General features: G+C 39.7%; 1 protein-coding gene and 1 long non-coding RNA gene across 2 annotated transcripts; one reads left to right on the top strand and one right to left on the bottom strand.

Annotated features, from left to right (window-relative positions):
* Window positions 1-4,733, top strand: LOC113037732 (uncharacterized). The gene is made up of 11 exons (XM_026195075.1): window positions 1-515; window positions 1,101-1,222; window positions 1,377-1,409; window positions 1,529-1,618; window positions 1,725-1,796; window positions 1,998-2,086; window positions 2,171-2,273; window positions 2,579-2,678; window positions 3,056-3,111; window positions 3,163-3,190; window positions 4,714-4,733. Exons 1-11 carry the CDS (start codon window positions 509-511, stop codon window positions 4,731-4,733), a joined length of 720 nt encoding a protein of 239 aa, XP_026050860.1. The 5' UTR covers window positions 1-508.
* Window positions 4,734-6,331: 1,598 nt separating this feature from the next.
* LOC113037867 (uncharacterized) lies at window positions 6,332-8,397 on the bottom strand. The gene is made up of 2 exons (XR_003274701.1): window positions 8,256-8,397; window positions 6,332-6,401 (listed from the first exon to the last, which is right to left on the bottom strand). It is a non-coding gene; the product is annotated as an uncharacterized LOC113037867 (long non-coding RNA).
* Between the last annotated feature and the right edge of the window lie 10,336 nt (window positions 8,398-18,733).

Genomic DNA, 18,733 nt, shown 5'->3' with positions numbered 1-18,733 from the left:
CCAGGGCAGAGACCATTATTTTCCACAATTTTGTCTCAGGGCAGGTGAATCCCTCCTGGTCTCAGAGCAGAAGTCATATTTTTCTCTTCTCAGGGCAATATAGTTGGACAAAAGGTAGTGTGGTCTGAGGGCAGGACAGTGAATCTCTCCTGGTCTCAGGGCAGAAGTGGTCTCTGAGGGCAGGACGGTGAATCCCTCCTGGTCTCAGGGCAGATGTGGTCTGAGGGCAGGACGGTGAATCTCTCCTGGTCTCAGGGCAGAAGTGGTCTGAGGGCAGGATGGTGAATCTCTCCTGGTCTCAGGTCTGCACTGATCCCAGGCTACCCTGCCCTGGCTTAGAATTAGTTTGAGGCCAGTGTCTTTTCCTCCATTTAAGTTTTGCCTCAGGGATGTAAGTATCATAGTTATAGGTATTCATAAGTATCCAATTTAATGCTTCAGCAGAAATACATGTTTTAAATTTTTGTCTTTTTGTCTTTGCCTGTAAAGGAAAACTTAACCAAGCAAAATGAACAGTAAGTTATTCAAAATTATTTTTTTCCTAATCTATGTTACTCATTGGCATACATAATGATATAATTTGCATACATCCGACCAGGTAGAGCATATTCCGGTACTTTTTTTAGCTGGTGTTTTTAGAACGATTAGACACATGGGCAACACAATGTCCGAGTACTTGCAAGATTGTTTTTATGTAATAGGCCCATGATGAGGCTGTAGCCTACCAAAATTTTGTGAAATAATGAGAAGTGCTGGCGCTGCTGTAACATAAAACATAATTGGCATGGCATTCAACACAACTAGGCTATTTATAAATTGTATAATATGTGGCCCCCACTTGCCTCAACATAGTACATGTGTCTAAAACTTTTGCCCATATGCTCTAGTTGCCCATTTCAGCCTAGTGTGACATCACTAACTCACAGATAAGCACTTGAAACAGAGCGCTGTTAGACTGTGTATTTTGATGGTAATCACCAAAACAACTTGTGAAACCAACACATTCAGAAGTCTGCAAAAAAGTCGCTAGTAAATAAATGTGAATGTTAGCCTAAGTAAGGTGACTTATTTTGGGACTTTTATTTTCTTCACCTATGCAGACTTAGAAACACTGAAGTCCCAAGGACTTCATAGTGAAGATGTCCTTGGGACAATAGGGCCTTTCAAAATCTTTTTGGGTAGTTTGGAGGCCCTTTTAGGCCCATTTGAACTTCCAGATGAGGTAATTTTCTATTTCTTTAAAAAATGTATCCTCTTCCCCTTCACCTTGACTCTATTGTGATTTATTGCAGTTTATATATATATATATATATATATATATATATATATATATATATATATACATAAAATATTTTATATATGTATTACTTCCCCAGGTAATGGATGCCTTATTTTACATCATGAGCAGGGTAACTCATACCTTTTTACTAAACTCACTCACTCACTCACTCACTCACATTCATACATACAGTTCAAATATAGATTTAACATGATTTAATGACTTAAACCATTTCTCTCCCTCGTTTAGAGCCAGCCTGGGACAGAGGCAATTAATAGTCAGGCTATGCGCCTGATTTTGGAGGGCAGCTCCAGGGCCAGGAGTACTTATTTCTTAAAAGTAAGAGTTATTTAAATGTTTAAAGTTATTGTTCAGTGCTGCTGAACACATTAGGTGTTTAGTTTATTTATGTTTGTTCATGAATGTTTTCTTTTTTTCCTGTCAGAAAAACATTCTTAAAGGAGCCAGTGCCATCTTCGGGCCCTACTTGCTGGGAGAGTGCCACTGGACCCTCTTTGTAGGTTGCTGTTAGGTTATGCAGAGACTATTATTCGCTAAATAGCATCACACTAGTCATTGTTGCTGTTGTGTCATCCTCATTTGTGTTGTTTGAGCTGTTAGTGCTTCACATTTTAAAATAATTTCAATCATTTTCAACACAGATTGGTTGAAATTCTCCTTCAAATCTTTCTAATATGTTTTCCCATCTTTTGTATAGCATTGCAACTTGAAAGAGGGAACGATTACCTACATCGACTCCTTGGGGGAGCAACCACAGCATTGCTTCCAAATAATGGAAAATTGGAGGTACAAGGAATTTGTATTGCTCTATAAAATGAGATGAAAATTCAGCAGAGATCTCCTTCACAATTATTTTCTCTAATCTTTCAGCTTATTTGCTGCTAGCAGAGGCTTCCAAGGGCCCTGGAAGATGATAAAGAGGGACCATGACTTACAAAACGACTCTTTGTCATGTGGGGTGTTCTCACTAATGGTACAGTTTGATCGTTTTCTGCATAATGTTTCTGTTTTCTTTTGAAAATATAAATATTTTTAGTTTTCACTTTATAGCAATTTTGAATGAAAGTTTCAGATCAAATATTAATGGATTTTTGACATGGACACAGTACTACCTTCAGCACACGATACAGGAGTCATGATCATATAATTATTAAATGAGCACCATAATCTTCTCTTGTAATATAGTCCAATTTTTTTTTTTTTTTACTACAATTTGTTGTTCACATTTATTATAAGTAACATTATTTCATTAAAATAGACTTTCTGTTGCTCTTTTAGTTTGCAGAAATGATCCTCCAGGGACAACAAGGGCACCTCCAATGCCTCCCTATCGCTCAAGAGCGGGAGAGACTTGGGACTTTGTTGTTCAACTCCCTTGGTAAGTAGTAGACATATGTACGGTATGGGTGCTCCTTATTGAGCTCTGCTGGCTACTTGTAGCTGCCTGCATTAAGTTTAACTTACTGATGATTTGGAGTGGTAGGTTAAACTTGTAAATTCGGAGGATGTCATACTTCCGAGTACATTGTTACTACATCATTTCAAGCATAAAATACGACATTAAGTTTATGTTCAAAATCAGATGCTATTTATTTACGATCTTTCTTAGAAGGATGAGGTGAATACACTGTCTTGGTTCTATGCACATTGAAATAAGCATGCAGAATGAATCATTATTTTCATGATTGTTATTTGGTCTTTGAAACATTATAATAACATTAAAATGACATTAAGAAACATGTTCATTTCTTTTAGATACGAAGACTCTAAGAAGAAAAAAGGCAAGGGTTAATGATCAAAATATACATACTGTTTCTCAACACATTGTATACTTAACTCAATGTTTTTTTTCTCTTTTCTAGGGAAAAATCACCAAGTCTAAAAATACAGGTAAGAACAGCCACAGACTGGGACTAATTTTAGGTGTATTGAGATTCTAGGCAAGTCTGTTTGGTAAGTAGGGCTGATGTATGTAGACAAGCTACAACCAAACCTAGTATAATTGTTAAAAGGGGGGTGAAATGCTATTTCATGCATACTGAGTTTTTTTACACTGTTAAAGAGTTGGATTCCCATGCTAAACATGGACAAAGTTTCAAAAATTAAGTTGTACGTTTGGAGGAGTATTTTTGTTCCAAAAATACTCCTTCCGGTTTGTCACAAGTTTCGGAAAGTTTATTTCGAGTATGGGTCTGTGTGACGTTAGATGGAGCGGAATTTCCTTATATGGGTCCTAGGGCACTTCTGGCGGAAGAGCGCGCTCCCGTATAGCGAGGCTGAGCACAGACATTTCACTGATCAGAGCGATTCACTGATCAGAGCGAGAGCGTCGCGAAAAGTCACAAAAGAAGTGTGTTTTTGGTTGCCAGGGCAAGACAACCCTGCACAGATCACCAAAAAAAAAAAAAAAAAAAAACAGCATTAAGGGTCCAGTGGATGGAGTTTATTTTTACAGAGCATCAACAGAGTTGTGCAAGTGTTTTTGTTTGTTACCTGCATTTCGAAGATGCTTGTTTTACAAACAAGGCCCAGTTTGACGACGGATTTGCATATCGTTTATTTCTTAAGGATGATGCAATCCCAACGAAAAAGTCACGATCGTGTGTTGGAACCGCAGTTGGTGAGTAAAACTGCTTAAAATATCTTTGACTCCTTGTTAGTGCGTCCCCTCCCATGCCGGAGACCCGGGTTCGAGCCCCGCTTTTTGGAGTTATGAAGGATGCAGTACTACTCTATAGGTACTCAAGATTAACAGGATATTGAGTGAAAACGAGCATTTCACCCCCCCTTTAAATATACAGTACAGTTAAAGATTACACTTGTTTACACACCCACCACAATGTCAACTGCACAACATTGTAGATTTAAATGTCATAAATAGTGATATTGTATATTCATCGACTTACCTGAAGCACATGGAACCAACAAAGGAGAAGCTTTGCATTTGGGAAAACGCTTTTAATAGCATTAAGAACTCTCAAGTCACGGTCCATCATCACTGACCTGTAACATTGAAAAAGAAACAAAAGAGGAAAAAGTTGCACCACACCCAAAAGCATACATTAGACAAAGTGTATTGTATACAGTGTAAACATTGTATCAAGAAAATTTAGAATAGTGAGTTAAGAACCAAAAATTCAAAAGCTGTAGCTCAGTGCAGTAGTATTTTCAGATTCAAAGTCAAACATGCATATTTCCTGTTGTTCCAATTACAAAGAAAAGAATAAATACAGTATAACAAATAATGCCAACATTTGACTGACCTTGGATAGAAGCTTGGGTTACTCAATTGAAGCTTCTGTAGGCAGAGGCTTACTGTTGCAGTAGTTTCCTTGCTCAGGATAAAATAGGCAAATGGCACGCCTCTTCCAGTTTTGTTTATCAATAACAGTGCATAAAATGCATACCCGTAGGCTTCTATGCCTTTGTATGAAGCATCCATGAAAACCATTGGATGAGGGTTCTCTTCCAAAAGTTGTTTTTGAAATGGTGTTTGTACAACTAAAATGAATGGTTGTTCATTGTGAAGTGGCTGATAAAAACAGATGTTGTCTCTGAGTTCCATGGAAACCAAATGGTCCACACTGACAGAATCACTGTTACCCACACCTCTGAGGTTTTTCTTTAAAAGCCTAATGTCATTAGGGGTTAAGTAAAACCGGCGGTCTTTTTTGTCCACATGCCCATTTTGTTGAGCCCAATCATAGCTTTTTATTAAGATCTCAGAAGTAGAACAACCCTGTTGAAACCATATTTCAATGAGGGAATGCAGGTCTGGGTGGATGCGGTTTTTCTTTTTAGAATTAGCCTCGTCATGGCCAGTGTGCTGTAGCATCTTTTGGATTATGGCACCTGATATTCCGGCATCTGTGATGACTTTGAAAGAGATGTATGCCTTGCAAGAATTGGCCCGAGTTTGTGTGGCTTCTCCATTACTTTTGCCTGCAGCGTGATTCCCACGGTCACAGCCATAGTAATAATAGTCCTGCCGGCAGCAGACTGGGAGTCTGAAGTAGCAATGCTCCTTCTCCTGCACTTCTTTAATGTAACCCTCCATGAACTCCTTGGCATTCCCCCTAATAACAACAACATCTTGGTTGACCCTGGAGTCATGTGGCTTCTTCAACCGTCTTTTAACACCATTCACCCAATGTGTCGCCATATTCTGAAATTAGAAAAGACACTATACTTGAAAATAGATTTTTGAAGAAACACAGGCTAAACATCAAACTGATCGGTCCTGATAAATATTTACACTGTAAAACTTTTCACTGTAAATTTACAGTAAAATACTGGCAGCTGGGTTGCCAGCCACATACTGTATTTTTACAGAACTAGTACTGTAAACAGAATTTATAGTACTAGTTCTGTAAACCGTTGTACTGTAAATTTACAGTAAAATACTCGCAGCTGGGTTGCCAGCCACATACTGTATTTTTACAGAACTAGTACTGTAAACAGAATTTATAGTACTAGTTCTGTAAACCGTTGTACTGTAAATTTACAGTAAAATACTGGCAGGTGAGTTGCCATCCACATACTGTATTTTACTGTCTACAGAAAAAAAAAAAAAGAAAAAAAAAAATTTTACAGGGAAAACATTATACTCTGAACTAGAAACCAACAACATTATCTGTGTTTTAAAACATTTATTTTAAAAGCAACGACCAGACATATTGCCTAATATACATTTGGCTGAAATGCCAGCTGGTTTTTTTGTTTGTTTTTTTTACATTTAAAATGTAAGTTGAAGACAACACTATAATATAGTAATCTTGTTAACATTTAACAAATTTCCTTTTTTTTCAGAAATGTAAAGAGTCCAAAAAATAAATAAATAATAGAACCTCAAAATGACTGAAATGGCAGTTGGTTTTTTTATAAATGCAACTAACGATGCAGTAATCTTAATTACTTTGAATGTACTTGCTGACAGGTTCTAAACAAAGTTCCATTCAAAGTCTGCAAGTTTTCGCAGAAGTGAGGAAACTGGTGGGCTTACAGTTGCGTTCTTTTTTTGCACAACTTGGCCAGTTTTCTTTGAAGTCACTTTTCATTTTTTGCTTTTGATCCACGTTCAGGATTGATGTCAACAAAGCGTCTAAAATGCAGAAAAGAGGAAAAAAAGCACAATGAGATATTATAGACTGTGCGTATATATATATATATATATATATATATATATATATATATATATATATATATATATATATATATATATATATATATATATATATATTCACACACACACACACACACACACACACACACAGAGAGAGAGAGAGAGAGAGAGAGAGAGAGAGAGAGAGAGAGGGAGATTTAACCACTATTCACCCAGCTTATTAACAATATAATCCCCTCATCAGGTACTGAATCAGGGCCTACCAGAGTGTCATAAACCCTGTTTATGTAAAGCACACATTGCCGAATTCAGTCCAAACATTTGTGACTTCATTAATTTAACTAAACTTCAACCTTTGCATCATGACCTTGAGCCAAATACTAAGTTGTCCAAAAAACTTTTTCAGCAACACCGGTTGATGCCGCTTTTACCAAATCACGGAAGTGACCTCCACGTCTGTGTTAGCGGTAGCATTCGCCATCAGGCAATTGTTATTTAATAAACTCCTGATGTACTTACAAACCTTCCAATCCCTCGTTTTAGGAGTACAGAACCTATTTGTACTACTGTAGAAGTTTGGTACCGTTCTGGTCATCATTATTAGTGGGGTAATTTACGAGACACAACTTTTGGAAAAGGCTTTTGGGGGGGGGGTGGCGTTTGGCTCAATATCATGGTGAAAATGACCCTAGATTGATTTTACTCTGAACCATCCCTTTAAATACCCTTATTTTACTAAGGCCTAGACCTGGCTTAAAGGGTCAGTTCACCGAAATATAAAAAAAATGTCATATATGACTCACCCTTATGTCATTCCAAACCCGTAGGAACACAGTTTAAGATATTTTAGATTTAGTCCGAGAGCTCTCAGTCCCTCCATTGAAGCTGTGTGTACGGTCTACTGTCCATGTCCAGAAAGGTAAGAAAAACATCATCAAAGTAGTCCATGTGACATCAGAGGGTCAGTTATAAAGCATCAAAAATACATTTTGGTCCAAAAAAAACAACAACAATTACGACTTTATTTAAAATGGTCTTCTCTTCCAGTTCTGTTTTAAGCGCCCTCACGAAGCTGCTGACGTGTTTTCTGGTGTGCCATATAACAAAGATAACACGTCAGCAGCATCACTGCAGTGTTGTGAACGAACTCACAACAGACCCGGAAGAGAAGACAATGCTGAATAAAGTCGTAAGTGTTGTTATTTTTGAAGCAAAATGTATTTTCGATGCTTCAAAATATCTGATGTCACATGGACTACTTTGATGATGTTTTTCTTACCTTTCTGGACATGGACAGTATACCGTACACACAGCTTCAATGGAGGGACTGAGAGCTCTCAGACTAAATCTAAAATATCTTAAACTGTGTTCCAAAGATAAATGAGGGTCTTACTAGTTTGGAACGACATGAGGGGGAGTTATTAATGACATAATTTTGCCATTTGGGTGAACTACCCCTTCAAGCTAAGCCCTGTCTGCACTGCAAAAAATGCTTTCTTTTTGTCTTGTTCCCTGTCCAAATGTCAAAATAAAATCCTAAATCTAGATGCATTTACTAGATACGCAAATTTAGATAAGATATAACGTCTTGTTTTCCAAGGGAATTACTCCAAATTAAGTTTTTTTTTTTTTTTTGAGACTGGAAACAAGACAAAAACACTACGTAAGAAAAGCGTTTTGCAGTGTGTGAAACCAGGTCCATATTGTTATTCCCAGTAGTCAGCTGTACAAAACATTTATAAAAAAAAATGAAGTCCTTAACAAATACTGTCAAGACAAAGGTTAGTGACAATTGAGTCTAAAACATATATTTCAAATATGCCTATGACTTACTTCTGAACAAACTCAAGGGTGCATGCTGCCTCTTCCTGGTACTGTAAATTGAAGTTATAGAAGGAGGCAAACAGCGCTGCCAGTCCAGTGATGAAGTTGGGCTGTGCTCCTTCACACACAACTTGACCCTCCAAACTCAACATCCAGCGTTGGTTGCTCAGAGCTTGACATTTAATAAAAATAAAAATCAGAACGAAAAAGTAATAATACTATTGTGGGTTCCAATTTGGTTCTATGTAGTTGTCTATTCATAATTCTACATAACTGTTAAAAGTACTCTGTTCACAGGATACACCATTTCATTCTGCCTTAATACTGCTTTTGGGTAGGGTTCATCAATACAGTAATACTATAATTTAATTTATATGTGCAATTTCCTATTTAGAGGAATAGTTTTACCTGATTAAATGAAAGTAATATTAGGGTTAGTTAGCTGGACTTCACAACCACACAATTTTGCTGAACACAGTTGATTCTTCCATACATATGTTGCTATAAGTTCTTACATCAAGAATAATAAACTAGACAAGTTAAAATTGTCTTTTTTTTTTCTTAAACTTTTTTTTTTTTTTTTTGCAAAAACATTTCGGAAACAATATATTTTTTTAATTGTCTAGTAAATTCTTCTTCATGCAAAAAAGAAAAAAAAAGAAAAAGACACTTGGGAACAAAAAAATAAATAGAAGTTAAGTAAAACATTTTTTTGCAGTGGGGCAAGTAAATCATGACTTGCTCTTCACTTTATAAGGTTAAACGACTTTAATGTTAACATACCAAGAAATATAAGGCGTGGACTCTCTGGCAAATTAAGAGAATGCTGGACATCAGATGGAGTTGCAAATTCCTGAAACAAATTTTTAAAAAAAGACAGTACAACCATAATCAACAGACCAATCCATAAAAGAGATTATAGATAAATTAGATTGATTGAATAATCTCTACTTACATCTGCTTGAAGGAAAACCCCATCTAACTTCTCTTTGAAGTGTGCAAGGAGTAGTTGTATGACCATGGCATCCACATCATTTTCACCTCTGGAGAGAATGCTTCGAATGTCATCATTGGTTGGTTTGCTTTTGAAAAATTCAATTATGATTTGTCCACACTCCTGAATAGACAATTCCAAACATCTGAGCACTTTTTTGTCAGTAAGCTGTTCAAAATGTCCATATATATGCCTCTGTGTGAAAAGATATGGCCATTTAATTTTGATATCTGCAATTGTAGGGGATGGGGTTGCATTGATCATGTGACGCTGAAGCCAATAGGTTTCCTCCATGAGCTTGCAAACGTCTCCTCTCTCTGCTCCAGAGATTCCTTCATGAAGATGCATCTCCTCCATCTTCTGACTTTTCATTTCAAGACTGTCATAAGTTTCCCTAGGTGGAAGATCCGGCTGCCATCTTGTACAACCATACGAGTCAGTGGAACTTCGTTTTCTAGTAGTTCCGGAGTCACTTCTTTGGATCCTATGATGACTTAGTGTATTTGTTCGATTCAGGTGCTCGATGCGTACTTTCAGCTGTGAAAGAACAGATTCATATCCACCCCCAACCTGCTTGTCACCCAACATGTCAGCAAAAGACTTTGGATACTGACTCACTATTTTGCGACTAACAGTAAGACACTGTGATCTGGTGGGGTTTTTGTCATGTTTTCTCATTTCATGAGCAAGGATTCTAATCATTTGTCTTCGATCAGAAGGAGAAGGTCTCTGTCCATTCTCAACAGCACTCTTTATACCGTCTGGCATTAAGTTCCAGGGAACTTGGAAATTTTCAGTCCATGAATGTGTGACACTGGCTGATGCTAAACTGCTTGATGTTGGCCTTGAGAAGCTTGATGGAGGTGAACCAAGAGTAGTGTTTGTTTCGGGGGGAACCGAGGGGAGAACCTAAGCAGGTGGCAGTACGACTGTGCAGTTCTGATGTTCTGTGTTTATATATATAAATAATCAGTTATTGTATCAAATTACATAATAAACAGTACTAGAATGCATTTTTTAACAGATAAAAGGGATAGTTCACACAAAAAAATAAACATTCTGTCATTCATTTCTCACCCTCACGTCATTCTAAACCAGAAAGACTTTTGTTTTACTTTGGTACATTAATGAAGATATTCCTGATAAAATCCAAGAGACTTCTGTCCCTTTATAGACAGTATACTCAACTTCCACTGTCAGTATAGTAATCTATATGACTCCAGTGGTTTATCTTTAATGTTAGAAGTGGTTTGTTTATTTACAAAATAATATTTACAAAATAATAATCTAAAATGTGTGTTCACACAACAATGTCTGCTCTCATGTCAACACAGCATGGCATGCATTATGGGGCTTTAGTGAACATGCCTTGGAGATTAATGTTGTAGAAAATAAAGATTTTTAGGGGGGGAAACAACACACTCATGTTGCTTCATAAAATAGACGTTACAACCCTGGTGTAACATCCATTAATCTAATATCTATGGAGTGACAAAAGTTCTTCAATTTCATCAAAAAGATCTTCATTTGTGTAGTGAAGATGAAAGATTGTCTTGCTTGTTTGGAATAACTTGAGAGTGAGTAATTAATGACAAGGTTTCCATTTTTGGGTGAATAAATCCTTTAAATTTCCATATACTATATTTGTGTGTGTTTTTTTTACATCAACCTTATCTTTACCTTGATTTTTCCATGACCTAAGAAGTTTTCTGCATTGGATAGGTCTTATAAACTCCAAAATGTCATCTTCTTTTACATAAACCAAATCATCCAAGCCTTCAACACCTTGGTCCATGAGCTTCTCAACAAGCTGGTTGGTTACATCTGGAGACAGGCTTGGCAACACCAACAGTACAGCATCTTTCAGGACTTCTTTCATTCCAGACATTATTCTAAAATTGGGAAGGAATGATGGAGAACAATTACTGACAAGCCACACAATGAATACTCAGGCAGAGGATAGTAATCCAGTAGACTGTCTTGATTTATGCATAGGTGTGTACAATAATTAAATGAATGTTCCCAAACACAATTCCCTCATCATTCTTCTGCAAAACAACATGCATGTTTTTTTTATAAAGTGTTCCCTTTACGGTCACTTCATTACATGCTACTGTATTCCCTGGCTGAAAGTTAAGACCAGCAACAGATCCTTGAATGTCATCATTGTAGTCATTAACATGAAACTCTATTCCCCTCTCTGCCACAACATTTTCAGGGAAAGGGCTTCCAGCATGTAGGTAAGCCTGAAGAAGTTGATGTCTTTCTGCCAATGTAGCACTCAAATTCTTGAAGTTGTGCAATTTTCTCGCACACTGTTTAAAGTATGAGTGCTTACTTTCAAAGCGTAGTGTCCAGAGGCGAATAAGTGGACCAAAACGACCAGTGAGCTCAGGATAATGACACAGGTAGTGGTGCTTTGGCTTAAGGGGATGATTTGGAAAAACCACCTTTCGAGTCTCAATATGCTCCTCTATTAGCACTGATAAATATGCAATCTGACCAATATTAATGGAAGGAGCACAGATGAGCTCTGCTATCTGTCTGAGTTGAAGTACTAACTGCCATACCTCATTTTCAGTTGGACTGACAATCTTTTCCCCAACCAAAAGAGGTAAAAGCCGGAGAAAGCACCAATTCTGAACTGCATGTCCACTTAATTTCCCAGTACCAGGAGTCATCTCAACTGGTTTATCACGCGCATCATTCCCAAGATACTTAAACTGGTTAATACGATGATTTAGTTCAGTGTATGTGAACCGTTTCTCCTGATTCACAAGATGATCGATATACAAAGCAAGGTCAAATGACACAACACCTTCAAAAAGATCGTGTCCAAGACAGGGAGGCAATCCTGGCTGGCAAACGTGAAAATATTTCAGGTCATTAAAGGGAGAATTACATTTGACACCAATTGCAATTTCAGTTTGATCAGCATCCAAATCCTTAAGATTTTGCTCATACGACTCCACAGTTCTTGTTAATGCCTTTGTTAGGGGAGCTGAGTTAAATGTCTGGCGGTCAATTTCACAGTATCTGCAAAAGTTTTTACTTTTACTGAAATTCTCAACAAAGCCACCAATGTAATGTGATCCAAGGTTATCGCCAGCTATGGCACACAATGTACCTTTGTGCACCTTTCCATCCGCTAACTCAACACCATTTTCCTCCAGGTCTTTAAGGTCTTTTACCAGAGTTGCAAAGACCAAATCTTGTCCAAAAAATCTAAAATCTTGTTCCCTACACAGCAGAACTAGCTGCATAGGGTCAATGCCTGACCTACAGTGAGGCAACAGGTTTGCAAGTGTCATGTAAACGGCAAGAATTTTGTGCTTTTTCTTACCAGAACTAAGTGGATTGGCAACTTCAAAAGCATATTCATACAAGATTAAAGCTAATGAATCTTTATCAGTTTTGAACAGCATATTTTCATCAATCAGATCGTGAATTATTATGTTGTTCTATCACTGATTTACAGCAGAACAGTGCTTCTAAGCTTTTCTTAATAGGAAAGTATTGAGCAAAGCTTTCCTTGACAGATTCATTTTGACCAAGACAGACTGGGACAGGATCCACAAACTTAAAATTGTCTTTATAAAAAGACTTTCTTCTCTTATCAGTGCTCTTGTCTTGCATCCCCTCAATTACCGACTGAATCACAGATGATGGGAGAATATGCTTTGCCTGTAACTTGAGATAAAACAGAGCCATGTTTTTCAAAAAAAGAGATTCATCTGCATTATCCGGCAAAAGTACATTCTCCAACTGCTCTATGCCATCACCACAATCAAACAATTCAGACTGTGGATGTGAGAGTTCAGCCATGTTAGATGCCTCACCATGCGGCATCTGTACTGAAACATTTGACTGCAGTATACTATGACGCAAACTTTCTGCTGAAGAGTTTCGATGTTTTCTGGATAAATGTGAAGTCAATGTAGACGCTACAGAAACTTGTTTATTGCATGTAAATGGACATGGCACTCTGGTGCCTTCTTTGATATGATTTTTCAAGTGTAAAACAAAGTTTTTCAAATCACTGCACTTTTCTTGACATGTTCCAATATCACACACTAAGGCATCAATTCCTAACTGCTCAACAGATGACTTTGAGGGCCTGTCTTTGTGATCCCTAAATATGTGAGCTTTGAAAGCAGTGAACTTTTTAAATGTTCTGGAGCAATCCGGAATACCACATTTGAAAACGGAATTTGGAACATGACTATGGATTTTCATGTGCTGGCAAAATGCTGACAACGATCCAAAAGTACAATCGCAGAACTGACACCATGGCATTTTTGCACGTGGACTAGACACTACTAAACCATTTACTTTAGAACTGGATTTTTCATCAGATTATTAAACCTGAAACGAAAAAAAAAGGAGATAATCTAAATGACATGGTAAATCACTCGGTGGAACGAGTGATTTTTATTTTCGCGATTTTTATTTTATATAACTTATATAAGCAGGTCATGCAAATGAAATGGTATGCTGGCTGTGTGAAATGTCGAAGTTAAGTTCACGTACTTGGTAAAGAAAGAGTGTTTTTTTCGCGTTAGAAAACCACGTTCGCAAAATCTAACTATTCGTGTAACTTAATGTAGAAAACCGAGCGTAATAAATAAATAAAAATAGATTGGCTTACCGTATCAGTCAGTTGAACAGTCTTCTCAAGCTCTAAAATCCACTTTTGCTCACAGATGCATGACCGAAGCTTCCTCCCGTCTTAATGAACTTCATGTGACGTTAACCGTTTCTGCTGCGTCACAGGCAATATTTGAAAGACGCACACAAAAGCTCACAAGAAACGAAGCTCACACGAAACAAAAAGCTTAATTACAAATTCACAAAAACTCACACAGTTGGCACATCAGTTGGCGTCACGTCTCATCTGAATTTGAGCGCGAATAAAATCAATCCCACAATGCAATGCATTTACAGTCTGATACTGTATTACGAATTTATCGGGAGGAAAACAGAAATGTGCTGTATATTTACAGCTGCTCTGTAAATTATACAGCCTTATACTGTATTATGGAAATACAGTACAATTCTGTAAGAAATTTGCTGTAAATTTACAGTAAAGGGTTACAGTGTAACTAACATAGTCGAAGAAGAAGAAGAAGAAGTTTTTTCATCTTCTCTTTTCTATTTTACAAGTCTTGGCTGCATTTATCTCTCCCCTGACTTTTTAGCTTGATGGAAATTTGAGCCCTCAATAAAGTCTTCCAGGCAGCGCTGCATATTATACAAACTACTAATATACTAAATAATACATAAAAAATATGACTTCTGCCCTGAGACCAGAGAAGACAGCTGACTCCCATTTGTCCAACTATGTTGCCCTGAGAACAGAAAAGAGTTTCACCGTCCTGCCCTCAGAACCACTTCTGCCCTGAGACCAGGAGAGTTTCGCCGTCCTGCCCTCAGACCACTACTGCCCTGAGACCAGGAGGGATTCACCGTCCTGCCCTCAGACCACTTCTGCCCTGAGACCAGGAGGGATTCACCGTCCTGCCCTCAGAGACCACTTCTGCCCTGAGACCAGGAGGGATTCACCGTCCTGCCCTCAGACCACTTCTGCCCTGAGACCGGGAGGGATTCACCGTCCTGCCCTAAGACACCACTTCTGCCCTGAGACAAGGAGGGATTCACCGTCCTGCCCTCAGACCACTTCTGCCCTGAGACCAGGAGGGATTCACCGTCCTGCCCTCAGAGACCACTTCTGCCCTGAGACCAGTAGGGTTTCACCGTCCTGCCCTCAGACCACTTCTGCCCTGAGACCAGGAGGGATTCACCGTCCTGCCCTCAGAGACCACTTCTGCCCTGAGACCAGGAGGGATTCACCGTCCTGCCCTCAGACCACTACTGCCCTGAGACCAGGAGGGATTCACCGTCCTGCCCTCAGACCACTTCTGCCATGAGACCAGGAGGGATTCACCGTCCTGCCCTCAGAGACCACTTCTGCCCTGAGACCAGGAGGGATTCACCGTCCTGCCCTCAGACCACTTCTGCCCTGAGACCAGGAGGGATTCACCGTCCTGCCCTCAGAGACCACTTCTGCCCTGAGACCAGGAGGGTTTCACCGTCCTGCCCTCAGACCACTTCTGCCCTGAGACCAGGAGGGATTCACCGTCCTGCCCTCAGAGACCACTTCTGCCCTGAGACCAGGAGGGATTCACCGTCCTGCCCTCAGACCACTTCTGCCCTGAGACCAGGAGGGATTCACCGTCCTGCCCTCAGACCACTTCTGCCCTGAGACCAGGAGGGATTCACCGTCCTGCCCTCAGAGACCACTTCTGCCCTGAGACCAGGAGGGATTCACCGTCCTGCCCTCAGACCACTTCTGCCCTGAGACCAGGAGGGATTCACCGTCCTGCCCCTCAGAGTCCACTTCTGCCCTGAGACCAGGAGGGATTCACCGTCCTGCCCTCAGAGACCACTTCTGCCCTGAGACCAGGAGGGATTCACCGTCCTGCCCTCAGACCACTTCTGCCCTGAGACCAGGAGGGATTCACCGTCCTGCCCTCAGAGACCACTTCTGCCCTGAGACCAGGAGGGATTCACCGTCCTGCCCTCAGAGACCACTTCTGCCCTGAGACCAGGAGGGATTCACCGTCCTGCCCTCAGAGACCACTTCTGCCCTGAGACCAGCAGGGATTCACCGTCCTGCCCTCAGAGACCACTTCTGCCCTGAGACCAGGAGAGATTCACCGTCCTGCCCTCAGAGACCACTTCTGCCCTGAGACCAGGAGAGATTCACCGTCCTGCCCTCAGACCACTTCTGCCCTGAGACCAGGAGAGATTCAACGTCCTGCCCTCAGACCACTTCTGCCATGAGACCAGGAGGGATTCACCGTCCTGCCCTCAGAGACCACTTCTGCCCTGAGACCAGGAGGGATTCACCGTCCTGCCCTCAGACCACTTCTGCCCTGAGACCAGGAGGGATTCACCGTCCTGCCCTCAGAGACCACTTCTGCCCTGAGACCAGGAGGGTTTCACCGTCCTGCCCTCAGACCACTTCTGCCCTGAGACCAGGAGGGATTCACCGTCCTGCCCTCAGAGACCACTTCTGCCCTGAGACCAGGAGGGATTCACCGTCCTGCCCTCAGACCACTTCTGCCCTGAGACCAGGAGGGATTCACCGTCCTGCCCTCAGACCACTTCTGCCCTGAGACCAGGAGGGATTCACCGTCCTGCCCTCAGAGACCACTTCTGCCCTGAGACCAGGAGGCATTCACCGTCCTGCCCTCAGACCACTTCTGCCCTGAGACCAGGAGGGATTCACCGTCCTGCCCCTCAGAGTCCACTTCTGCCCTGAGACCAGGAGAGATTCACCGTCCTGCCCTCAGAGACCACTTCTGCCCTGAGACCAGGAGGGATTCACCGTCCTGCCCTCAGACCACTTCTGCCCTGAGACCAGGAGAGATTCACCGTCCTGCCCTCAGACCACAGACCATATTTTTGCTCTTTTACATTTCTTCATATATTTATGCATTTATTTATTTAAAATAAAGTCAGCTTTGGCATTCCATAGGAAACAGTCTCTGCCTTGGGACCAGATGATATGAAGAAAAGCCAAATTTATAAATTAGACTGACTTCTGCCCTGAGACCAGGAGGGATTCACCTGCCCTGAGACAAAATTGTGGGAAACGATAGTCTCTGCCCTGGGACCAGATGAGACTAAACAGTCATGAAGAAAAGCCAAATTTATAAATTAGACTAAATAGTCATTAATTTTCTGAATAGGAGTACAGTAACGCTTATTGCAATGTACTTTCTAGCTCACCTGAGTAGCTTGCCTATCTAGCTTAGCTAGCGCTTATGGTTTACATGTAAGTTATGTGCACACACTAAAAAGTTGACGTTTTTCTGAATTATCTTGTTCTTCTACATTTTTGTGATAAGAACCACTGGCAACAGTTACTGCAACATTTCAATGCAAGCTACAACACTAGCTTTCTTCTGAAACAGTAGGCTAGCCTACCCTTAAGCTACAAGCTGCACCATTATACTATGATTTCGAGGGCAGAAAGAAAATCACACATAGTGCTAACTGTTACATACAATGCTCTATTTTCAAGGAAATTACGTTTTTGTTTTTACAAACTTACTTTGAAATGATAACCAGTTCCAGTTGCTGTTCCTCTTGCCTGTTTTGCATGTTTTTACTGTGAAAAACTCTTCTATGTAATTATTCTTATATCATTTTGCAAAAGGACCCCTTACTTTGGGGATTCTTATTGTGTCATCAGTCTTATACTTAAATATAGGTTTGACATTGTGTGAACCCCTAGCCCCATATAGGATATGTAGCACTACAGATATGTTGTTTTCTTTGCAAACATCAATCAGTCTCATCTTGATGCTTCTGTGATAGCTTGCACTGTGAGGTCTTGAAGTACATTGACGTACCGTCTGGAGTTTGTAGCTGTTAAATACCTAAACATTCTAGCTTTATAGCTACGGTGGAAGCGTTCTATAATGCTAGCTTTTTAACCCTGTGCCTGCTGCAAAATGTAAGATGTTGTACTTTTTAATTATGTTTTGGAAATGCTTGTTAAAAAACTATTTTCCATTATCTTTTTGTAATTTCTGAGGTACTCTCCCCTCTTTCAATATGGATTAAAAATCTTTGGCCACCTCCACTCTACTCTTGTTTTTTAACACACATGTCCAGGTATATTTACTGAAAATATCTATGCATGTATAAAAGAAAATGGTTGTTGTCATTTTCCTTGGCAACTGCATGTCAGTGCCATTGACAAAAACTCTGTTCCTGTTGTATTTTAGTGGTGCTTTCCTGTGTAGTGTGTATGCATCGTCACCCGCTAGCCAGTCTAAAATTAAATCTGAAATCTGTTCATCGGTTAAGCAAACACCCGTTTCCTTTAAAACTGCGTCTTCTAAATGCCTTTACCCCCTAAAGAGCCAGGGTTAGAAGGAGTATAGTAAATATTTTTCTGAGTCTGTCCAGACATATCATCACCCCAGAGTCTACAAAAGAATAACACATTGGCTTTAAGTGAATTTTAAAAAAGTGGATTTTATTTATCAAACATTGTCAATGTACTGAATAAACTTAACACACATTACACTTTTTTTCTCAATCATGTATTCAACCAGTGTTTCAATAATCTCAAAAACATTAGTCTGATCATTTCTTGAAATCAGCACCACACATAGGTATGTTACATATGTACACAGACATAAAACATCAGCAATGTTTATGCTGCTACCACATTCAATCATTAGGTCCAGTATTTTTCTGATAGTTCCAGAAATCAGTTCACCAGCATTAATACACATAGTCATGACATCAGCTCACTCATTTGACGTTGTTCTTACAATTGCCATTTGTTTCTTGAGGTTTGTAAAACATCTGGCATTAACATCACATCCATTTTTTGATAAGTATACATCTGGATTGTCATCAATGATCTTGTACAACAAGTTGGTCATTTCAGATCTAATATGTTGCCTAAATA

This window comes from Carassius auratus, chromosome 20 (assembly GCF_003368295.1).
Source record: "Carassius auratus strain Wakin chromosome 20, ASM336829v1, whole genome shotgun sequence".
In the NCBI taxonomy this organism is placed as follows: domain Eukaryota; kingdom Metazoa; phylum Chordata; class Actinopteri; order Cypriniformes; family Cyprinidae; genus Carassius; species Carassius auratus.
Note: the sequence above shows the minus strand (reverse complement) of the source record. Positions and strands in the feature narration are given on the sequence as shown.